The sequence below is a fragment of the Ursus americanus genome, chromosome 4 (genome assembly GCF_024610735.1).
Source record: "Ursus americanus isolate L20-20 chromosome 4, mUrsAme1.1.p, whole genome shotgun sequence".
NCBI lineage: Eukaryota > Metazoa > Chordata > Mammalia > Carnivora > Ursidae > Ursus > Ursus americanus.
In genome coordinates, this window is record NC_142130.1 from 33,349,568 (window position 1) to 33,374,209 (window position 24,642).

The 24,642-nt window shown below is 49.8% G+C and overlaps 1 protein-coding gene across 2 annotated transcripts in view; it reads left to right on the forward strand.

Moving 5' to 3' along the window:
- ITGB5 (integrin subunit beta 5) overlaps positions 1-24,642 on the forward strand; it is a 118,830-nt gene that overhangs the window by 86,355 nt on the left and 7,833 nt on the right. For both annotated transcript variants that reach the window (XM_045812743.2, XM_045812741.2), the window contains exons 10-11: positions 854-1,283; positions 21,738-21,960. In XM_045812743.2, coding sequence (XP_045668699.2) covers positions 854-1,283; positions 21,738-21,960 — 653 coding nt within the window. The remainder of the gene's footprint in view (positions 1-853; positions 1,284-21,737; positions 21,961-24,642) is intronic.

Consider the following 24,642-nt stretch of genomic DNA (forward strand, 5'->3'; position numbering starts at 1 on the left):
CTACAGCGCGCTAGGCTCCCGGCTCAGGGGGCGGCCATCTCCCCGGGGCCTTGCTCGCCTCACCTTGCAGCCAGGTGGGCGGCTGACGGCGTCTTTCCCGCACTGCCACTTGCCAGCGGGCCCACCTTGCTGCCTGGTTCCCGGGTAGCTGCGAGAAGCTCAGGACTTAGCGACACTTCTTCACAGGCCTTGTTTAGAAAGAAAAAGTGTGGTGGGTGCGCATGCGTGTGCGTGTGTGTATCCGCGTGTGTGGCGCGTTCCTTCTGCGATGACGCTTGTTGACGACCTCGGGCTGTGACTGGGGAAGACGGTGTGAGGAGCCGTCCGCGGAGAAAGGGGGGCAGAGCGAGGCTTCAGGTGTGTCTGTGGGGGGACAGACACCCTGGAGGGCCCGCTCGGCCCTTGTGCAGCAGGAGAGGAAGCCCTTCTGCAGAGAGGCAGGCAGTTGCCAGGGTGTGTGGAGCCCCGAGCCCCGTGAGCTCGGGGGCACGGGCACAGAGGAGGTGCCCACTAAGTACTTGTGAAATGAGTGACTCTCCTCTGGAGAGGGAGCGGGTGGGATGCCAGTGAAACGCAGGGGCAAAGAACCGCGTGCCGTGAGCGAGCCGTGCACTTTCTCGGAAGCCCGTTGCCTCGGGGCGCTGCGGTCGGAAAGGTCAGTGCGCGTGGAACACCGGCTCGCCTGGGTGCTGGCGTCCTCGGTGTGGTGCCGGCGCGCACGGACCCGGGGCCGCCGCCTCCTGGGGCCTTCCGCTGCAGCGCTCCGTCCAGGGTCTGGGGCGGGGGGCGCTCCCCGGGCCGGGCCCCTGGGTGGTTGGGAGGCTCCAACGTCCCCTGTCTTCTTCCCACCCAGGCGTCCTTCGAGGTGTCGGCGGAGGCCCGGAGCTGCCCGGGCAGGCACGCGGAGCACGCGTTCACGCTGCGGCCGGTGGGGTTCCGGGACAGCCTGGAGGTGGGGGTCACCTATAGCTGCGAGTGCGGCTGCAGCGCCCGGCTGGAGGCCGACAGCGCCAGGTGCAACGGCAACGGGACTTACGTGTGCGGCCTGTGCGAGTGCAACCCCGGCCACCTGGGCACCAGGTGCGAGTGCCAGGAAGGGGAGAGCCAGAGCGGGTACCAGAACCTGTGCCGGGAAGCCGAGGGCAAGCCCCTGTGCAGCGGGCGCGGGGAGTGCAGCTGCAACCAGTGCTCCTGCTTCGAGAGCGAGTTTGGGAAGATCTACGGCTCTTTCTGCCAGTGTGACAACTTCTCCTGTGCCAGGAACAAAGGGGTCCTCTGCTCAGGTAGGCACCCCGCAAGCATGTTAGTGCTGGGCCAGGCCCGGGCACCACTATGGCAGCCCCCACCCAGAGGGTGCCTTGTACTAACTAACGGCTGTCCTCCTGGGAGAAGGCGAGGGCAAGCCTTGCCCACCACCGGGCCTGGGGGGTGGGGTGGGGGGAGGACCAGAGTGTGGAATACAACGGCAGAAGGACCTGCCCCATGCCTGTGGACTCCCAGAGTCACAGGGGTGTGTGGGGTCATCCAGGACTTACTCGCACAGCATTCCTGACAGGTAGGTGATCAGTCTCTTCTTGATGGCCTCCTGGGACAGGGAGCTCCCTGGGGCTGGTAGTGGTTATTCCCTTGTGAGACATTGCATTTGTCTTCTATTGCAACTCTGACAAGTTACTGTAGACTTAGTGGCTTAAAACAACCAATGTGTTCTGTTACTGTCCTGAAAGTCAGAAGTCCACTGTGGATATTATTTGGCAGAAATCTCGGTGTCCGCAGGGCTGCATTCCTTTTGGAAGTTCTGGGGGAGAATCCATCCCCTTGTCTTTTGCGGCTTTTTTTTTTTTTTAATAATTTTTTATAATGTTATGTTAGTCACCATACAGTACATCCTTAATTTCTGATGTAGTGTTCCATGATTCATTGTTTGCATATAATACCCAGTGCTCCGTGCAATATGTGCCCTCCTTAATACCCATCACCGGCCTATCCTTTTTCAGCTTCTAAAAGCCATCCATATTCCTTAGCTCATAGCTCCTTCCTCCGTTTTCAAAGCCAGCAGTGTGGCATCCTCAGATCTTTCTCTGAGTCTGACCTCTGCTTTATCGTCCCATGTCTTTCTCTGACATTCTCCCTCCCTCTTACAAGAAGCCTTGTGATTATGTTGGACCCACAAGGGTAATCCCAGAGTCTCCCCATCTTGAAATCTTTGACTTAACCACATCTGTGAAGTCCCTTTACCATGTAAATTAACACAGACACAGGTTCTGGGCATTGGGCTGTGGTCATCTTTGGGGGCCATCATTCTGCCTCCCACAGACATTGTTTGGAAGTTTCTTTTGATTGAATAGAAGATTGTTTCTCAGTAATTTCCACCGACTGATTCACATTCTAGACACCGTCTTCCATATGACAACCTGTTAAACATCTGAAAATTTCTTTATGTTTGTTCTCTTTTCTTTCTACACTAGACACCATGTCTCCTCCTTCTCTGCAGACTCCATCGGTTTGTTAAGTGTGCTTCTCGGCACTGAGCATGTTATTTGTCATTCTGGAGAGCGAGGGTCCAGCCCAGAGTTCAGCTGAACATTTCTGTGATCTGGACGTTCCGCTTCCATGAACACATCCTAACGAGATGCCCACTTCCCCTTTTCTTTTCTGTTAAACAATCATGTGATACTGTTGAGCTATTCTTTAACTTCACTACCAAAAGCTGAAGGGTTTTAATTTTTCACATGAACTGTAGTCAAGCCAAGTTTTTGTTGTGTCCTGTTTGAGCGCTTAAGTTTTTTAATCTACATGTAAGACTTTCCATGGATTCCAGTTAAATTACAGTTTGGCAGTTCTCATTCTGGGAGTTGCATTCCGATGAGATACTGTAAAATCATGTCTCAGAGGAGGCATTCCATCCAGCACCATGCTGCCTGCAAGTACAGTAAGTGGAACAATTTTAGGCAGGATTGTAGTTTCTTCTGCTGTGTATTCTGCTGTCGCTGGGGTTCCTCCCTTGAGAGTGGTCTTCCAGTTGGGAAGTACTGATTTGAAAGGAACTTTGAGTATCATAGGGAAGATAAAACAGAAACGTGGGAGGCAAATCAGAGCATATAAATGACCTGTTAGTGTGGGAGGAGTGACCATCCCTCTTCAGAAGGAGCAAGTGCTGAGGGTGGCCCTGATGCGGGTCAACAAGTGAGGCGTCCTGGGGCAGATCGCACAGTGAGACAAGTATGAGGGCACCCACGGGAGCTGTGGGACCAGCATGGTCACTACTGGGACTGCTCCAGAAAGTACAGGGCGTGTGAATGTCATAGAGGAATGTCACGGGTGGAGGAATTAGGATTTAATACGCTGACCATGCAACCGGGATCCACTCTTTCTCTGTCAAAGAGATGATAGACTGGGATTCTCTGGATGGTTCTATCTGAATTAGCAGAAAAAGTGCATAAGATCAGGCAGTTCTGGGTCTAAATCCAGTAACACCACCTGTTGCTCGTGTCACTTTGGGCTCAGAGCTCTTGTGAACAATAGGGCTTGTTTATACAGCACCTAGGGCACAGCCTGTCACAGAAGGACTCACCAAGCACTGGGTCCTTTCTGAGTCAATGCCACTACCTCTGGTCAGTGCAGGAGGGGCCGCCCCCCATAAACTGCCAGGCTGTGCCTCCGGAGCTCCAGCGTGATGGGTGGACTCTCCAGTCCCTTCCCCAGCACCATAAAAGCTCCAAGGAGACTGGCAGTGTCTGTAACTGGCTTTTAGCAGTGTATTTTTCTTGTTTCACACGTATTAGCAAATAGTGTCATGAGACGGTCCCTCCCCTCCCCTCAGGAGCCAGAAACAGTCCTGTGCTACGTCTTCATCCAGAAGGCTGCTTGTGCCATATTGTGTCCATATCGCCTGGGAGCAGGGGCTTGTAAGTCAGGTGACGTGTGCAGGTTCCAGCCCCATAATCCATCAGCCTACTGCCCAGGTTCTCTCTCATATATTTGGTTTTCCTGTCTCAAAATGGCTCACCACCCTTCGTTTCTGCAGTATTTTGAAAACTGAAGAAGACATAGATGAAGGACCTGGCGTGGTGCTTGCTAGGAGACAGGGCCCAGCACGTGGTAGATGCCTCCTCTCCCTCCCTCAGATGTTTTGTTTCTCTGAATACAGCACAGAGCCAGGGCATGCAGGGCAGATAGTAGATAAGGTGTGAGTGGCCTCAGTAGGGAAAACTTGTCATTTTGGAAGCAGGAATATTCTGTAGTTGAGAGAATACACAGGTTTTTGTTCGGCAACCAGAACTCGCAGTTCTGAGTTAATCTTGCATATCAGAATTCTGCCCGGGTGCTGTTCTCTCCCTTCATTCCATACAACCCTGCAGTATTGGGAGACTCTCATATGTCCCTGGGTTGATAGAGGGGAGAGTCTCGAAGGCCGGGAGCCTCCCACATACATGGTGCTTCAAGTCACTAACTTCTCAGGATGGCCGGGTGGGATGTCTTTTTTTTTTTTTTTTCCCATTGGAAAAGCCATACACATTCATTAAAGAAAATTTGTAAAATTATTCCATCGATAGATGTGTGGTCAGTTCTTGCTGTCTGCCTCCTTCTTGTTGACCAGGATTAATTTGGACCATCTGGTCCGTCTGGAGGAACTCCTTCCTCCCACACTGGTTCACATGCCTCCCTTCCAAAACTGTGTGCTTGGTCAGATAGCTGGAGAATAATTCTTAGGTTTCGAAGAGTAGAAAGAAATGAAATAAATTGTTTATAATTCCGTCAGTCATACTTTAAGAGGTTAATCTCTTTCCTTCCAAACTTTTTTTTCTAAGTTATTGTGTGTGTGTGTCTGTGTGTACAATTTTGTGTCTTGCTTTTTTCAGGTAATATTATATCCTAAGCAGCCCTTAAAGTTGATGACTTTAATACCTCATCGATTGGAACATTTCAACTCTCTTTCCTTTGCATCCCCAATTACCCTCCCCACCCCTTCACTTGAAAAGCAACAGCCAATTGAAATGTGAAGCTATCCAAATCTTTGTGGGGAAAACAGGTTCTGGAATGAGGTCATTGTTGTGTTTGCTTATTTAGTAAGGACTTTAAACTGAGCCTGGCTCCAGGCAGGACTTGTTCCTGCATATCGATGTAGCACCCCGCTCCTCCTTCCTCGTGTCTCAAGCACTACAGCTGGCTCAGGAGGCAGCGGTGACTGGGTGGGTGATGGGTTCCAGCCCCCAGTTCTTTGGCACGCATGGTCAGCTTGGGGCTCCCGCTCCGGAACCGTGCCCATGGGTTTCGAGCTCTTGGACTGCTGTGACATTTGGGGTTTTGTGGGAGAGAAGTCTGTTTCCCGACAGCCATTCTGGTCCGGAAGGTGCTGACTCAAAGCCTCAGGAGCAGCTGACTTCAGCACTCTCTCACAGTCCTCCCGCCCCTCTCCCTGCAGCCTGCCATGTGCTTGTGGTCTGTCTTCAGGCGGGGGCTCTGGCAGAGCCAGGGCCAGGCTTGGTGGTGGGGACGACCTGGAGAAGTTCCTCCCACTTCTCTCTGGTCTCTTTGTCTATCAGAGGCTTATAGTCCCTGTTGGGTCCCCTCCCCCACCCCAAAGAAGACAAAGGGAGAATGCGAGAGAGTCCAGGATTGTAATGTGTCATGTGGCATAAAAGTTAGTAGTGGAGCAATCAGACAGAAGTCCGGAAGCAGTTGAACAGCTTTTGTTACTACTTTTGGGACACATCGTCATGAGAATGTGTGTGTGCTCAGGGCTGTTGTGTTTCCTTCTGGTTTCTAGAGGCAGCAGAACCTAGAGAATGTTTCTGCCCACAGACTGTCCGTGTGTGTGCAAAGGGAGCTTTTGGGAGCCCTTGGGAGTGTTTCTATTCTTCTGAGTCTCATGAAGTGTTGACCCTTCAGAGTCCCTCTATCACTGGAACTTGAGAAGTAGGACATGGTCTGTTTAGTTGTTCTTAATATAATAAAAGATTATTACTCAAACTTTGTTCTTTGTTGGTTACCATAGCCAAACAGTGCATTTCCTGGGATTTGAGTTACTCCATTGTGGTAAACTGTTGAAATCAGTCTCAGCCCTGAAATTTGCAGCACTCTCTGTATTTCGAATGACTGCAGTGGGCTACAGTGAATAACTTGCTAATAGTCAGCCTACTTCTTGGGTTTCATATATTGGGAAAACTTAAATAGGATATGGAATTTTGAACAGAGCCCTTTTGGTCTTGTGACTGCTAGGTCCCAAAAGTACATCTAAGTAAGGTCTCAAGTATTTTACTTCCTCTAGTAGGCTATTTGGCCAGTTTTTATTTTATATATATTTTTTCTTTTTAATATAGACTTTTGTATAGATCTATAAATCCTTTAATATGTGGCAGACAGGAAGAGGGCATCTGGAGTTCTCTCTCAAACAAAAAATGGGGAGTGACAGTAGTGGCATCATTGCCAGTGGTCAGAGCCATCCTCTGAGCTCAGGCTCTAGGTCTGGGCTGATGGCTTCCAGAAGGCTTCACAAGCCTCTGACACCTCTGACGTTAAGACCTGGTTTCAGACTTCTTGATTCTTGCCAAATGAAACACCTCCTTTGGCAATAGTTATCCAGCTATGTTTATAAAAGTACTTCTCACCATATTTATCCTATTTTCTTCAGAAATGTTATTTTCACACTCTGGGTAAGTATTCCGGTGGCCCTTCCCAGGTCTGTGGTCACAGTTGTACCTTCTACCACTGTATTGAAATTTGCGTATTTCATAAATGGCTTGATAGAGAACCATCTTGAATGCAACTCCACAACAAAGGCCTCGAAAAGTACCTTTTGAATGGACCAGGATTTGACATAGTTAATGTTCTAAGAAAGGGGCCTCTTGGTGGGATTGCTACCACTGTGTCCCTCAGGTGGGAGAGCCTAGAAAATGCTTCAGGTTTTTGTATGTATATCAATCTCTGCTCAGTTTGTTGATGGTTACCCAGGTGCTACTGGCAAATATAAAAATATAAAATATATGTATTTTCTAGAGAAAGGGCCTCTTTTCCCCAAAGGAATATCCACATTGCAGTTTCCCTTATCTGTTATTATATAAATCCGAATTAGGCACATGACAGCAAAAGTCAAGAGAGTCATGTTCCATGTAGAGTGCTCAGAATATGGAGGCTCTTAAGAACAGAATTTGTTATAGGATTCTTCAGTAATTATGATTGTGAGGAATGCTATACCCCTAATTAGTCAAGACACTGCCACAGAGACCATTTACCAGTGCATATTCAAATCTGGATTCTAAACCTGGCACTGCCTCTTTCTACCTCTGTGACCTTGGACTCTTTGACTTACCCTCCCTGACAGAGATATTCTTTTAAGTTTTTAGTTAAATTCCAGCTGGTTAACAGAGTGTAACATTAGTTTCAGGTGGACAATATAGTGATTCAACACCCATACATCATCCAGTGCTCATCACAACAAGTGTGCTCCTTACTCCCCATCACCTATTTCACCCATCCCCCGCCCACCTCCTTTCTGGTAACGCTCAGTTTCTGGTAGGTTTTCTTATCTGTCAAATACCCCAGAGAATTGTTGTGAGCATCAAACAGAACAATGTCTGGGGGTGCCTAGGTGGCTCAGTCAGTTGAGCGTCTGACTCTTGGTTTTGGCTCGGGTCGTGGTCTCAGGGACGTGGGATCAAGCCCTATGCCGGGCTCTGTGCTAGGCACATTCTACTTGAGATTTTCTCTCTCTCCCTCTCCCTTTGCCCTTCCCCTTCAGTCTCTCTCTCAAAAAAATAAATGAAATCTTTGAAAAAGAAAAAGAAAGAAAAAAAAGTACAATGTCTATAAAGCTCCTTATACACTGCCTCTCCATCAGGGTTGTGAATAAATGTAAAGACCTGGTCTCCCCACCCCACCCCTTACTGGAGAAACATTTTCTTCCACAGAGATAAGCATCAGAGACATTCATGGCATCAAAACAGGTTGGTTTCAGAAGTTCCCAACAGGTTGGTTTCAGAAGTTCCCAACAGGTATACCATGATCAGGAATTCTCTAAGAATTCCATCTGTATCCAGACATTGCTCAATTCACTTGAAAGACAAAAAGGACCTAGCCCTGTAATGAAACAGTGCATCTTTCAGATTAGCCACATGAACCAGGTGCTCTGGACTGCTTGTCTCTGGGGTCAGCCAGCTTCTTGCAGCTGGTTATTGGAGAAAGTTCTTTGGGAAAACCAGAGCGTAGCAAGTATCTAGTGTTAGTGCGGCTATAGATATGGAAACCGTGATCTCTGATTGCAGGTTACTTTGTTTTAGGTAAGTTGCCGATTTCATCTCATTCAGTAAGAGCTCACTGAGCATTGTTCACATGCCAAATGTTGTGCTGGGTGCCAGGTTTACAGAGCGGGAGTCACTTGAATTAATTTCTAAATGTTTGTTGCCCCTAGAATTTTTGCACTTCTCAGAAACTTGCTGGAATTGAGGAATGAGAATTCGAATCATTCATGCTTCTACCTTTACCATCCAGACTTTGATGAGATCTTGAAAGACAAGGGAGAGAATATTGGGAAACCATGTTGAGAACCTGCCTTGTTCCATGCTCTGAGCTTAGCTCTGGGAATGGAGTTTTCTTATTGCCGTTGCTCACTGCCCAGATCTTGTTTCTGCAGAGATCTTAAGCAACAATTCACCAGTGATTCTGAAAAATGACTCTTCTAAGCATTGGATTTCACCTCACTGCCTCCTCTCTCCTCTTAGAAAGGGAAATGTGCAAGAGCAGCCCTTGTGGTGAGGACCCTGTGCATGCCTTTGAACTTCAGGACTGATCCTTAAGGGCTTGACACTTGGCTTGTGAAAGAAATAATGAAACTTAAAAAGCAAAGGAAAATCCTAGGAAGACCATGAGAATGCCAAAAATAAGATTTTAGGCATGTATAGGTTTGGGTGGTATTAGTTTTTTGATGTTATAGAATAACACATTAGACAATTTTACATTCTTGTGAAATTGAGCGCTTAAAGTGTTGGTTTCATTTCTTGTTGTCGAGCCATAACTTTGAGTTTGGTCTTGATTTGGAAACTGTGACATAATTGATTATAGGCCTCTGCTGCTCGGTGCCTCTGGTGGGGTGGGGCGGAATTGGATGGAGGAACCCTGTTTTCCTTTGGGATGAGTGTCCATGATTGTAAGAACACTGACCTAAGAACCGCACCCACATGCAAATGCTCCCTGGTGTCTGGAAGTTGCTCTGAGTGAGTCTGACCTGCTGTAACTTTGGCTTCCTCTGTCTGAGACACCTTCCTAAACTCTGCCTGTTGCCCTCTGACCCAGAGAATAGGGTCACTCCAATTACTCCAGCCTACAACCACCACCCTAAAAGTTTTGACCAGGTGACCCCACCATCCCCAAGCTAAAGGAATATACTTCCCAAGTTAGTATGTTATTTTAGCATTTTGCTCTCATCATGAGCAAGCACGAAATAGTGGGATTATTTGTGTCTTGCACCTTTCCTAATAGCATCAGTCACATACAGTGGATCAACATTGTATTACCTGTTTAACCATTTACACTTGGGGAAACTGAGATGCAGAACCTGGACTAAAGCTCACTGTGATTCTTTTAAGTAGGCTCCACACCCAGTGTGGAGTCCAACGCGGGGCTTGAACTCATAACCCTGAGATCAAGACCTGAACTGAGATCAAGAGTTGAACGCTTGAGTGACTGAGCCACCCAGGTGCCCCATATGATTCTTGATTATAGACTCAGACCAGGAGAACCTTGCAAGTAAATAGTTACCTCACTTCTACCTAAGTTTACTTATTTTGATTAGCTTGAGGCCCTTCCCAAATCTCTGAATTACCAATCCAGCCTTCGCTGCCGCCACCACCCAAGCATTGAGCCCACATTTTCCAAGGCTTACCTAATAAGTGCTCTTTATTTCAGTCAAAATCTTAGGAAACATTTAGTGTCTGTTTTCCTAAGTGAGTGTTTGTCTGGGTTACATAAGGATGTATCAGACACAGGAGACCAGGCTGAGGGACACAGATGAACCAAGGGACTGGCTGAGGTACCTGTCCTTTCATAACTACTATTTGATGGAAGGCAGAGTGTTCCTCTTTGTATTCAGTGGGGGTCTATCTGTTGTTATTGATTACGGTCAACCCACTTTCCTGAAGTGAACCTTTGTTAGCCTGTTCTAATTTATAAACTGCTTTTGACATGAATGTCACTTAGTTGTTGTTACTCTACCAGGGGATTGATGTGGCTGTTACTGATCTGACCCAAGTGGAGGAGGCTGTGGCTGAGAAGATTGGCCTCTTGGCCACACTCTCCACCAGTGGTTGGCCCAAAGCCTTGACCCAATAAAAGCCCACCTCCCCTAACTCTCAGGGGTTATTCTTGGGCAGCTGCTTCCTGCCATCTTGTGGCTTGGCTGGGCTGCTGGCAGCCAAGCTGCAGCATGGCCCACTCATGTGACATTCCGAACCAGCTCTGTCCATTAAGAGTGCTGCACCCAGCTCTGAACAGTGGCCAGCTGAGGGTGGAACATGGCAACTGTTAACCAACCACAACACGACAGATTTCCAGGTTGAAAATAGTAACCCTCTCATCCTGTTTCAGTGACCAAGAGGGTAGTGAATTCTTGTCTCTCCTGATGTGGTTGGCATTCCCCCAGAAGTGCCTGCCATGTGGATTGGGCAAGTTAAACCAAATTCAAGATGTTGATCTGAGAAACCTCTATTTCTTTTGGCCACAGGCCCTCTGTTTTTCTTTCTGAGTCAGCATTCCTTAGGGTCCTGTGAGGACTATGGTTCATCTCACTCAGCTGTTTACAGACTTCTTTGAAACAGGAAAGATGAGTTCATTAAAGAACACAGATTTTTCCATCTTCTATCCATTGCTTTAATCTCCTGTGATTGATAGAGTTGGAACAGAGACCAAGTCCTTTCCTTGTCACCCTCATGCAAAGTGCCGTAGTGATTCAAAGGACTTGGCGGCTGGGCATCAGCATTGATAAATTAGGTTCTAAGACAGGAAGGGCAAAGGCATCCTTTGGGAGGGCTCTATCTTTGACAATGGAGTCTTAGCTTTCCAGCCAATGCTGTCATCTCAGAAAGTCATGTTGAGGTTTGGAGAAGCTTAGCTTGAGAGCAGCAGCACCTTCTTGTTTAGTGGTGGTCATATTTTGCTGCTCAGATACAAATGCAACATATGGTCCAGCAGATGAAGACAATGGGTGAGGGGCTTGTTGGGGCATTGCCCCTTGGGAAACACCATCAGTTGACCTTGTTAGGGCCGGTTCATTGACACTAAGCCAAGGACAGAGGAGCAGCTGGCCCTGAGACTGAGGAAGCATCATTGTTCATATGTCCGAAGAGCCTTTGCTGGAGAAATCTGAACAATATGCAAGAGCAAGAGTGGGGTGCAAAGCTTGTGACTTCTGCTTGACCATGACCATGACCTGCCAAAAGAAAGGGAATTCTTAACCATTTTTGTGGCATTCTAAATCTCTGGATTTTTTGGATATGTGTTAAGTATTTAAAGTACCTCAAGAGTCACATTTAAGTTCATAAACCTCAATAATACTTTCCTGTTCCCTTTCTAATTTACAGCTTTGGATGTCTTCCCTCAGGGCTTCAGGCTCGTCCTGATGATGTTCCCAACCTCTAGCAACATGTTCTGAGCATCTACTGTATGCCTGACAATTCTAGGCATCGGGCAAACAAAAATAAAATGTCATCTTTGATTTGTGTGGGTTTGCAGGCTAACGGGTTGAGGCAAATGAGTAAATAAACAAATATGTCCATGTGATAAGCAATTTTATATCTACACTTTCCTCTTAACTAAGTCTCCCATCAGCTCTTGAACACACTCAGGTCTCTTCATTCTTAAAAAAGAAAAAAAATAGAGAAAGAAAAACCCTCAACCTTCCACGCCTGACTTCCCCTTCTTTCCTCCACATTCACAGCCATATTTCTGAAAACATTTGTCCCCGCCCAGTCAGCCCTCACCTCAGTCCAGTTTGGATTTCAAAATAGGCCTTCCCAGATTCCTAATGGCCTTGTGCTACTACAGCTCAGAAGACTTGTCAGCCCTCGTCTTGACTTTCCTGCAGCAGGTGACAGTGTTGGCCACGTCCACCTTGAAATGCTTTCTCACGCTCAGTTCAGCCACCGCTTTGGTGTCCCCATTGCAGGATCCTTCACCTCTAGCGACCCATTCAGTGCTGGCGTGGCCGTCCTCTCCCTCATCACGCCCACACTGTCCCGTTGCTCAGACCTGTTGCTGAGCTCCCTTCAGCCGCTTGACTTCTTGACATCTCCACTGGGTGTCTTAATGTACCTCAGTCTCAAGATGGCTCAAACCGATCTCCTGCTTTTCCTCCCAGCCACGGTTCTCTTCTGATTCTCCTTATCTCCCCTTTGATTGGTTTGTGTAAGCCAGAAACCCAGGAATCCTCCTTCTCCCTACCTTCTCCTCACCGTCCACATCCATCTGCCACCAAGTTGTCCACTGACTGCTTATATTTCTTTGAAATTTATCTTCTTTCCATCTCCTTGACCATCTTCCTTGTCTGTTTGCAAGGTGATTGCTGCAGAACCAAAACATGCCAGTGTTCAGCACCTCATACGTGTTTTGCAATGGCCAGAAGCTGGGGCGACTCAAGGGGTAGCCTGGGAGGTTGGAGCACAAAATAGAAAGGCAGAAGCCATGCTGGAGGTGATGAGGAGCCGGGGAAGGGCTCTACGCAAGAGTGGCGTCGCAGTGTACGTTTTAGAAAACCTGACTTGGGGGAGGGGCAGATGCCCCGTGAGAAGGCAGCCAGGTGGTTGCTGCCTCCAGGCAAGGCTGTCTGCCTACCTCAGGCCATAGGGGTTTATTGTCAGGCTATTTGGGGGCTAAAGGATAAACTTAAACTCCTTAGTCTAACACTGGGGCCTCCTTCCTCCATCTTCCTCCTTCCTCCATCCACAGACATCCTCCCCTCCCTCCTGTCTGTTTGTCCATCCATTTGTATATACCTACACACAACAGGGCTGTGTCTACTTCTCCACGCTTGCTTCCCGTTCTAGCAGATCTCTCCTTCTCAGGTACTTCCCTTCCTGGCTGTCCGCTGTATTCATCTTCACAAATGAACTCATGCAGCTTTGTTTTTTTGCACCCAAAATGCCTTCTCTCTTCTATTCCAGAACCTGGAGCTGAACCTGGAGCCTATGACAAGCTCTCAGATTTCTCCGTGCTCTGACCTTAAGCAGTCTGATGACAGTGGTGGAGGAACTGTAGAGCCAGCCTAGGCTACTTCCTTTACTGTACAGAAGAGGCCAAGTGATTTAATGATCAGTGATTAAAAGAGCCAGTCTTGGGGTGCCTGGGTGGCAGTCTGTTGAACATTCAACTCTTGGTTTCAGCTCAGGTCGTGATCTCAGGGTCATGAGATTGGGCCCCATGTCAGGCTCCGAGCTCAGCGCAGTCTGCTCGAGATTCTCTCTTCCTCTCCCTGTGCACCTCCTGTGTGTGCTTTCTTTCTCTCTCTAAAATAAATAAATAAATCCGAAAAAAGATTAACAACTAAAAGAGCCAGTCCTGTGGGTGGGTCTGTTGCACATTTTTAACTATCCCACATCCTGGGCCCCTTGAACCTTTATTCTGTGTACTGTTTTAACTTTGATCACTTACTCGTGACTGGGTCATCCTACAGGAGCCACATACGTAGTAGTGAGGAATACGGGCTCCAGAGCCAAACAAACGTGGTTTAGATCCCTGCCCTGACACCTACTTGCCATGTAGCTTTGGATAAGTTACTTGGCCTCATGTGGCCTCTCTGTGCCTCATTTTCCATCTCTGAAAATTAGGGCGGTACCGGCAATGTGGCGCAGGGTTATCGGGAGGGCTAATGAGATAATCCATGTAAAGTGCTTCAAACCATGCCTGGCCCCTTGTGAGTATTCCATGAAGTTTCTCTAGGTTAGGAGACTTTAAAAATGGCTTGATGTCTCAGTGAAGTTAAAAATCTCTTGAAGACAGTAAACTGTAACATTCTGTATTGCACATTACAAAGACTCTCCCCAATCCTGTACAGTAGACAAGGCAAGATCCCTTTTGCATTGATGAGAAAACTGGACCGCTGCCCAGAGACAGCAGGTGGGTAGCTGAGACGGCACAGCAGCATTGATGAGAAAAGACGTCCCCAAACTAAGCAGTTCCAAGACATTCCAAGTAGAGTGACAAAGATAGGACCGAGCTGGTCAGAGGAGACAGACCGAGAGAGCTGAGCTCCAGGCTTGGTGTGAAGTGAGGCGGTGCTGTGCTCTCTTTGTCGGGGAACAGCCCTTCCAGGGAACGTTCTCCAGTCGGTGACTGCCCTTGGCAGGAGAGTGCCATGTTGATGGACTCAGAAAGCCTGTGGCGCGAAGGGTACACTTGTCAAGAGCAACATCTCCCTTGCCACTGGAGATTTAGTCAGTTGTTGCTGACATGCCCCAGCCAGGCTGAGATCCCTTCAGAGGGAATGGAGAACATGCCCCGTGCATTTCAAAACTCTCCATTCTTTACTTTTTCTGGACCCAAAGTCAGTGTACAGAAGGGAGCGTTAAAGTAGTGGGAGAGGCACATTCCGGTGGGACCAGACTCCGAGATACCCTGAGACTAGGAGGCAGTGCGGGCAGAGCAGGGACGCGTGAGGACATGAGCGGGCCTGTTATGTAACACTAGCCTGCTTGTCAACAGGGAACCAGGAAGAGTAACTTCCTAGGAGGGATTTCCCCTTCCTGTTGGAAAAAGCCCCGGACAGAGAGGCTGTGCCCTTTGGAAGCCTGTATATGTGTTTGGCCACAGAGAGCTCAGCCCACGTCTGGCATTGGTTCTCCACGATTTGTGTTTGGGCCAGGATGTCTGTGACAATGAGGGCCGTCTTTGCTGTGTGTCCACAGGCTCAGAGCAGGGACTCCAGACACCCCCCTCAGGTTACACAGGCAGGATGGTGGGCTCTACTTCTGGCTGCCGTGGCGCCCTGGCTTGGCAGCTCTCAGGGCCCTGCGTCTCACAGACACGGGTGACGGGAAGCACGTAAAGCTCAAAGTTGGTTTCCTGCTTTTTCAAAGCCAGTTGTTGGAGAATTCAAGACCCGACTTTGGTGACCGAGAAACCACCCAAATGAGCAGAGATTTTTTCAGAACACACCCCTTTTTCTTTGCTTTCACCACTTCCTGTTTACAGGCTGCCTCTTGTGAGAGGAGGGGAGACTGGGGGGGCAGACAGCTCTGAGAGAGGGGGTGCGGGTCTGTGAGGAGAGGAAACAAGAGAGGAAGTGAGCAAGCAGTCTGCTTGTGTGTTGGGGGTGAGGAGGACACTGGCTGGAGAGAGGGAGGGGGGGAGGCAGGACCAGGAGAAAGAGAAGGGGAACTGGGCTACTCCTCCCTCCTCTTCCCAGCCTTCTGAGAGCCAGAATGGACTCCCGGAGGGGACTGGAGCTGCTGCTGAGGGAAGCCACAGTGTGTTCCAGAGCTGGATGGAAACTATTTTGGGACCAGCTGTGGAGAGGCGGTTTGTGCCCTGAGGGTCTGACGTCTGCCTGGTTGTGACCCTGTGCTCCTGTGCTGAGTGAGAATGGGGAGAAGAGAATCACTTTTTGGTTCTGCCCATCTCAGGCTGGCTCCCTCCTTCCTCAGGCCCCCTGGCCCTCAGGCATCTCCTCTGAGGTCACTGCATGGCCACCTGGGTCCTCTGCGGACCCGGAGTCCAAGTCCAGCTTGGGGGTGAGGGGAAGCAGTGGCTTCCCTCCTGGGCCACTTCTCTGCTGCCTCAGACATACCTCCAGGAGCTCCCCCAGCAGGGCCTCAGGCACCTTTATGGTATTGGGCTCCCCAGCAAGGTTCTGGAGGCTGCAGAGTGGCTGCACCTGGTCCTGGGTGTTCTCACTTTGGGTTGGACATGGATGGTAACCTCATGGGAGATTTTAACCCCGGCAGTTTGGACCCAACCTCCCAGAAAGTACTTCCCCCGCTATCCTCTGAGATCTATTCTGAGCTTCCCTTTCTCCTGTACCCCCATTGTAGCGTCAATGATGAGCAAGCTAGCTGGGGTTTATTGAGCACTTACTATTTGCCAAGCACTGACTGAGTGCTTTATACAGGTTAAGTGATTTAATGCATACAACAACTCAACGAGGGAGGCATTTTTATCAGCCCCATTTTAAAATGAAGAAACCAAGATACAGAGGGGCTAAACATCAGTAACTGCTGGTAAATGGCAGATTCAGGAGGCCAGCTCAGACGTTCTGATTCTGGAAGCCATGTGTTCACCACTCTCCAGGTGCCCCATTTTCCCAGCATTTCCTTGTGTCCCCATTCTCCACCACCCATGTTCCATGGTAAATGGGCTCCTCTTCATCCTGAGCCTATGCAGAAATCCCTACTCCTCCCTCTTTCCTGAGACTGGTGGGCCTTGAGAACAGTTGGCAGGGACTGAGGGGCTGGCCCCTCCTGGTCAGCACTCTCCCAGCGCCCCCTTTAGATATATGCTTTCTACCTCCAACTCCCTCCCTTCCTTTGAGATTGTGCCATCCCAATTGCACCAGCCTCAACTTTTCCCCTTCCCTGTCACTTACTGACATCCTGGCCATTCCTACATTCCCCGAAGACCTTGGTAGCTGCCTCATGCTCGTCCCTTTCCCCAAGCCCTCCCATTCCTGCATCTCCCCGTGACGTTGTCCAATGCATTGGTGTCCATGTGCCTTGCTTGCTCAGCTCCAGTGGCAGTTCGCAGCAATTCCAGCCCATTTCCTGGGCACCCCCCATGTACCAGATACCAAGTTAGGGCTTTACCTGCAATAGCACCATATTTCTTGGCAACACTTCCATGAGGAAGGCATTGTCCTTATTGACAGATGAGGAAACGGATCTTCAGACAGGTTTAGGGACTTGCCCGAGGTGACGTAGTGAATGGTGGAGGACAGACTTGAACTTGGCTCCATGCAACCCCTTTGCCTCTCTCAACACAGCTGGAGCTGGAACCTTGGAGCTGGGATCTTGAGCATAGCACCCTGGCCACAGCCCTCCCCCATCAGCTTGCCTCCTTTTCTCCCTGCATCTTTCTCTGCTGTGATCTCTTCTCTTTAGAGGTTGCCCTTCCCTCAATCCCTGTTTTCCCCAAAACCTTCTCTCATCTGAATCTTTGTCTTCAATCAGAAGAGTGTACAAATTGATCCCATCTTCGGAATATCCTGTCTGCCTTCTTCCCCGTCTCTTCCTTACCCTACACAACCAGATCGCTTATGGGAGCTGTGTGATTGCAGTCACCTCTCTTCTCCCTGGTTCTGCCCTCAACCCTCTGGACAGAAACCTGGCAGCCACCTAGGATTTGCCCTTCTTGATCTCTTCTTGTCCTTGCTGGGCCTTCTCTCTTTTGGCTTCCAGGCCACTGGAGCTCCTCTCTCCTCTCTAGCAGCAACTTCCCAGCCTGCTTCGAGGGCGCCCCTTCCTCTAAATAGTCGGGATTCTATTTTATAAAGGGAGGGAAGGGGCCATATCTTGGCCCACAGCCCACACAAGCACTGTTGTGCTGATGGAAAGCTGTTGAATTCTGTAGAGCTGAAATTCTGTATAAATAGACACATTTACAACTTCCTGTCCATTTAGCTATCAATCATTCTAACAAAGGTAGTACTAATAATAACTTGCACGTGGAGTGAGCCGCAGCTTACAAAGTGCTTTCACATGCCCTTCAATATCCCTACCTATGTGCAATGAAAATATTTTTATGTCTGCACAGTATTAAACGGGCATCATTAAATTCAACTCACTCTGCCAAGGCATTGGGGTAGCATTATAAATGAGCTGTGTTTTGCTGAACAGTCCTTGCTTAGGCCCTCTGGGTGTTGTTAGTCAGGATCAAGTCCCCAGTCCCCCATTTAGTTTTACTGGTAATTGGTAGGTTATTGATCCTCGGGACGGGGCCAAATGATCCTTGTTATTTTAATAACATGTTCCTTTCCTACTAGGGCATTAGGAGAGGCTAAGGGCTGACCAGAAGATATGGGGAATCTCCATGCATGCAGGATGAGGGAGAGGCGGGTTGAGGCCCAACTGCAGGATCTGAGACATTTGGATTAGTACCAAGTATAACCAGACTGACCTAGGTTTTGAAGACCTCAATGGGTCACACTTTTTAAAGGAGACTTGGAAGCTTTAAACCATGATGGCTGGTGGTTGTATCTCATGTGCTGGCTCCCCACAGTTGGTAGAACCTGCTTGGAGTATCGTGTTGAGGATTTTGAGGCCAAGCCAAGGCTTCTGTGGTCAGACGGAGTGGTCTGCCATAGGTGGGAAGAAGGACATGGCAGCCCGTGCCACGTCTCTGCCGTAGCTGCTTCAGGCCGTCTTCGAGAGTCAAAGAACTGCTTCACAATCTGAACTGGGGGGAGCAGGAGAGCCAGCGAGCCACTGAACACAAGCATTCACGAGGTTTCAGCCATGACGCCAGGCCAGGATCCCGCAGCTGCTTCCCTCGTTTGGCTTGTTGGGAGTTGACTTTGGAGTCGTCAACTATTTGAAGCCAAAAGCCACATGGATAAGGATTTTCTGTTGTCCCACGGCCCCTCAGCAGCTCCCCAGTTGCTTGCTCACCCCACTGGAGGGGGCTGGGGCTGTTCATGCACTGTCCACGTTATAGGGGGCTTGCACACTGTTTCTTGTCATATCCTTGCTGCTCAGGTGTTGTGGGAGGGTTTCTGGAGAAAGCCTCTCTGGTGGTGAGTCCTGTTGCTCTCCTGCCTTTGACCCCTAACTTTCCCTGCTTGAGCCCTAGGTCTGGCCCTAGCCCTGACTTCACTGACCTCTGGCTGTGCTTGGGAGCTCTTGGGCCTGCACAGTAGCAGACGTACCCAGCACAGCCAGGCTATGGCTGAGCTTGTGGAGAGTACAGAGCAGCAGGCGCCTGTGCCGACCTTCTCAGCAAGCACATCCTGTCACCTCCACGCCCAGTCACCTCCCTTCAGCACACACACTTCACCTGAATCCCAGCTCTTCAGCAAAATAACATCCTACCTCTTCTCCAAGATGTTGGCACTTTGGAATACAATGTCAGGTCGTATTTAGCTAATGTTGTCTTGCCGCCACACATGATTAGAGCGAGGAGGGAAACAGCCCTTACCTTCTGAAGCAAAGCAGTCCTCCTGGCCTGGGTACACCTTGCTGCTTGTAAATACAGCACTGACTATGCCTTTCACTGTTTGTGTTTGCTTTATGGGAAGGTGTCTTGTACAAGCCACTGGAGAGTGCCAGAGCTATATTAGAAACCTACCCCAGAAGCACAGTCTTCTCTGCAGCTCACTTTGAAAGGCATGTGGGAAGCTCTACTGATGGGTAGACAAAGGAAGGGGTGGATATGGGATAAAGCAGCAGGTAATGCGCTGATGGTGGAATGTCAGTGGCAAGTACATGGACGTTCACTGTACAATCCTCTCAACTTGGCTGCTGGTTTAGAAATGTTCATCATAAAATTGTGTGTGGGGGGGAATTACCCCCAACAGTGACCCATTTTTAATTGAAAACAGGCTTTTGACCAGTGTGACCCCTGAGGCTGGAGAGCGAAGGGGTTGTGCAGATTGGATCCATTTCATTCGGGAAGACTTCCTGTGGGGGATGGTTTCCTGCCTGCCAAGGCTCAGAACCGTGCTGTCCGTTGCCTGGGTGACAGGAGGGGTGTGCAGCCTCCCTCATGCATGAGCTGTGCGCACCAGCCGCCTCCGGCCCCCTGCCCCCCCCCCGCCCCCATCCAGCATAACCCTGGAACGGGGTGCTGCTCCCTCCTGGGTCTCCCCTCCACACGCCAGCTTCTAGGCAGTTCAGCGGCACTCAGAGCCTCCTGCTGACCTGGACCTGGCTTTTCTCACCTTCCCAGAGGGCTGCCATATGCCTCGGCACTGCCTGGGAAGTGGGAGGGTGCTCGGATTCTGCTGTGGCTCTGAGCCCGGTGCAAGCGGAGAGGCTGTCTGGCCCAGGAAGGTTGGGAGACTCGGTCTCTCCAGATGGCCTCCCTCCTGCCTGCAGATTCTATGCACTATGGAGCTGACAGAGCAGGAGGGGGCAGGAAGTAAGTGGCAGCTGAAGAAGCTCTTTGGAACTAGGTCCTAACCTAAATTGTGGGTCACACTCATTGGTGATCTTGCAGAAAGTGCTGGGATCCAACTACCGGGATAACGGGCTCGGGTGTGGGGGTAAAATGCAGGGCCTCCACCCGTGTGATGTCAGTCGCTGCCCCCGCTCCACGTCCTGCTAGTATGGAAGTGGGTGCTCAGTCATGCAAATTCTTGGTCCTTTTAATCTTAGCCTTAGCAAAATAGCGCCAGGAAGGAAAACATGCTGCAGTAATAGCATCAGGGAGATTTTGTAAAGTCGAGTGCCATGTATAGCACTGCTTTCTGCCTCTCTCAGTGCAGAGGATCAAGAATCTGTGGTCAAGCCCTTGGGCCCCTTGAAAGTGGTACACTCCGTGCTTTTCACCCAGTGACACATTCACTCATTCACACTCACACATGCTTGTCCTCTGAACTGAGTGAGCCTCTGCCCTTGGCACCTGCAGAACTTCAGGGGATGCCCGGCCCTTCCCCCTTGCAGGCTGGGGAAAGGGTCCCTCCTGCAAAGGAAAGCAGGGCACCCCTCAGCTGGTTGTCGTCTTGGTTCGGGCCTGCTCTGCTCTCTTTCCTCCCGAGAGGCAGTGGATGCTGGAAGTCAGACTCCCTGGTGCGAGTCCTGGCTCCACAGCCGCTGGCTCATGACGTTCAATAGGCCGCCTCGTCTCCGTGTCTTGGCTGCATCAGCTGTGGAAGGAGGATGCTAAGGGTCGCTGCCGCGTGGCATGGTTGTAGGAACTATTCATGGTTGTGCTGTGAAGCCTGATGGATATCCAGCCAGTCCTGTTCAGTTAGCCTCTGCTACCCTCGGCTCCGGCTCCTGAATCCTCCGTCTCTGGGCTCCGGGTCTGGGGCCAGAGCGAGAATTCAGCGTCGCTGCACACTGTGCCTGTAACAAATTACCACAGAGCGAGTGACCTTTAACAACACAGATTTGTTCTCTTGAATTCTGGAGGTCGGAGTCTGAAATCGCTTCCACTGGGCTGAAGTCATGGTGTTGGCAGGGCCATACTCCCTCCCGGGCTCCAGGGAGGATCCGTTTCCTTGCCTTCTCCAGCTTCTAGATTTGCATGCCTCACATTCCTTGGCTCTCGGGCCTCTTCCTCCATCTTCAAAGGCAGCAGCTAGTCTTGCATCTGTTGTCCCATTGCCACTGCCTTCTGTGGTCAGATCTCCCTTTGTCTTCGTCTTCTTTGGACCCTTGTGATGGCATTGGGGCCACCTGGAGAGTCCAGGAGATGCTGTCATCTCAGAATCCTACACAGTCACATCTGCAGTCTCTTTTGCCGTAAGAGGTGACATGCACAGGTTCTGGGGATTAGGATGTGGATATATTTGGTGGCCTGTCTTCACATGACAGCTGAGACAGGAAGAAGCTCCCTGGGGTCCTGGTCCTGTGGCATCCCTTGGCCAAATTCTGAACGCACGTGGAGTACTGCCCCACACCAGCTAGGCCGAACAAGCCGCCCGGCCCCCGGCTGCCAAAGCCTGTGGGCACTAGGCCCTTTCCATATGCCCAAACAGCGCTGGAGGGCACTGTCCATGTCCTGTTCTGTGGGCTGCCCAGGGCCTGGCCCATGGCAGGAGCTGGAGGGTGGGTTATGTGTCTGTGCAGGCAGGCGCTGATGTGCTATGTGTGTCCCTTTAGGCCACGGTGAGTGTCACTGTGGAGAATGCAAGTGCCACGCAGGTTACATTGGGGACAACTGTAACTGCTCAACAGACATCAGCACGTGCTTGGCCAAAGATGGCCAGGTCTGCAGCGACCGTGGGCACTGTGTGTGTGGGCAGTGCCAGTGCACGGAGCCGGGAGCCTTTGGAGACATGTGTGAGAAGTGCCCGACCTGCCCAGACGCTTGCAGCACCAAGAGGTAATGGCACCCTCACTCCCACTCTCACCCCAGACCAGGCCCATCTTCCAGCCCATCAGGCCCTGGGGCTGGCCAGCCTCTTCCTCCAGTCCCAGGTGCCTGGTCTTGCTGGGGAGCGAGACTCTTACAACAGTAACTCAGTGTTAACTACACGATATATTAAAATAGTATTTTTGAAAAGCTGGTTCCATGGGGATTTTGTAAGAAAATAAAAACAGAACAAAAAAACAAGACTGCTATTCTATTCCCAAATTTAGAAGTTACCAGATTACTGACTTAAATTAAACTGGTTTTGGTACCAAAATAGTGGCTTCTCAGAGCCTTTCGAGTGCTATTGAGTTTTTCAAAAGGGGATTTAGCATGCATCTGTTTTTCCAATGAGTTGGAGCCCCTCCCCAACATTAACATTTCCCAAATAACTTTTCACAGGACGCCCGTATGGCAAATGCAGCTTTGAACAAAACATAATCAGAAGGTAGATTGGATAGGAGGGCATCCGACCTAGATAAGGCCTGCCAGAAACAAACCACAATGGGTTGTGAATTTTCTGCTCCATTTATAGAGAGAATGGAACACTGCTGCTGAATGCAGAGATTGTCTGGACAATGGGCACCAGGCCTCCGCTGCCTCGGCCACAGGGTCACGTTCCCCAGGCTGACCTCCCCACGGCTCTGCCATTCACCCTCTGCCAGAGTGTGAATGTGCGGGAATTAAAGGGGTCAAGGAGCTATGCCGTCAGGAAGGCAAGAGTGACCATTTCTCTTGAATTTTGCTAGAGAAACAGCTGTGTCAGCATCATCCAATGTAAGGGGCCTCGAGTGAGGGAAATGGGCACAGATAATCAGAAACAAATAATAATACAGACATCGTCTCTCTTTGGCTGGGGAATGCAACTGCGCAGTTTTCTTTGGCAGATTCCCTCCAAATGTCTGGCTCAGGCTGATGATGAAGGGAGTTCACGGTCTGTGAGCCTGCTGTGGCTGCTGGTCAGTCCTTGCTCAGAAATGTTCTGGGTGGCAGAACCCCTGCTTGGACGTTTGCCTCAAATAATCCAGGCGTGGGTAATTGAAAGCTGGCTGCAGATTGAGAGACAAGATAGATAGGGCCAGATTTTATTTTGTGTAAGGGAGAGTAAGGGAGAAGAAAAACAGATCCACTTTAGACCTGCTAAGAGTGGAGAAATAACACAAATCCAAATAGAAACGTCCCAGGGGAGAACGGTAGGATCCTGGGTCTGCAGCCCAAATAGCCATGGCCATCTGAGCATGGAGTCACAGCCATTACCCACATTTGATGGCGGCAGGAGGGGCCCTCCCCCAGCTCGAACTCTTTTAGGTATGTGCTCCTTGTCCTTGGGGCACACGAGGTGAAGGGGGGGGCTACCGAGGACAATACACATGGAGTCAATAAAAGTAGATAAAGCCCATTTCCTCCTTTCCTCTGGGGCCACAAGGCAACGTAGGTTCGGCATAGGTCAATTAAAAGGCCTGACAACCTTCGCTTTAGTCAAAATGACACAACCCTAGCTGCAGATGTTTCAGACATAGAAAACATAGCACTTGATAATTTCTTACCCATTAAGCAATACCAAAGAAACAAGGAGAGCAAGGAGGTGCTGTAAGGAGACCACTATGCCTTCTTCTTTATCTCTGGACCAAACTGACCCTCTGTCTCTTTCACTGCCCAGTTGCAACTGTTGTTTTAAACAAATTCCCTTTGATAGTGACTTATAGCAGGCTGTTTTTCTATTTGCTGTTTTGCCAAGAACCACCAGGTTCTGAATGTCTTATGTCTTTTTTCCCCCTGGGGTTTCAGAACAGCCAATCTCCACTTTCTAGCACTAACCAAACATACCCTTCACCTTGGGTGAGGTCACACTCAGCCTCAGCTGATTTCAATTAACAGGCTCTCTGAGTAAAGTCTCTCTCAGCAACTTGTTTGTTTAAAAGGCCAGACTTATTTTAACACATGACTACAGTATATCACAAGTTTCAGCTCCGTGTGTGGAGCATACGAGTTAGACTGATATGTCCACATGGATAATTAGGGAGTGTTTCCTGGAAGTGGCCCCGTGGTTTCATGTGGTTTAATGACAAGCAGGGTTGCAGCTAGAAGGCTCGGGGAATCCTCGCTGAGACAGAAGGTCGGCTGGGGGGGCCACTGGCAGTGTGTTCATCCAGGAGGCCGGAGGAAGGGCCCGAGCTAAACCGCCCCTTCCTGGCCCCCAGCCCAGTCTCAGTGGCATGCCCTCTGAGACTCCGGCCTCAGGGGGAATGCAAACATTACCAACTTGTTTGTAACTCCAGACTGTTTCCATGAAGTCTTTCCCAGGAAAGTGGGATTTTATGGCCAGTTCTGGGGTAGCTGAATTCTTAAGACTTACCCTCTTTCTTCCTTAGTGTTCAGAAGGGGGAGTGAGGACTTGGGAGGGGGTTACTGAGAGGCAGGGCACCTGAGCACCGGACCAGCCGCCACTTCTCCCGAGCCCCAGCACCTCCCTATACACGAAGGGGGTCCTTAGGAAGTACTTTCTGGCTTGCTTCCTGTTCCCGTGCTCCCTCCACAGTTGCTCCCCTGGTAGTGTGGTAACGGGCCTCAGTCTCAAGGAGTTAAAACAGCAGATGATGATAATGAAGGCTGTGCACTGTGGTCGTACAGCCCTCTATATTTTTGCCAGAGAGC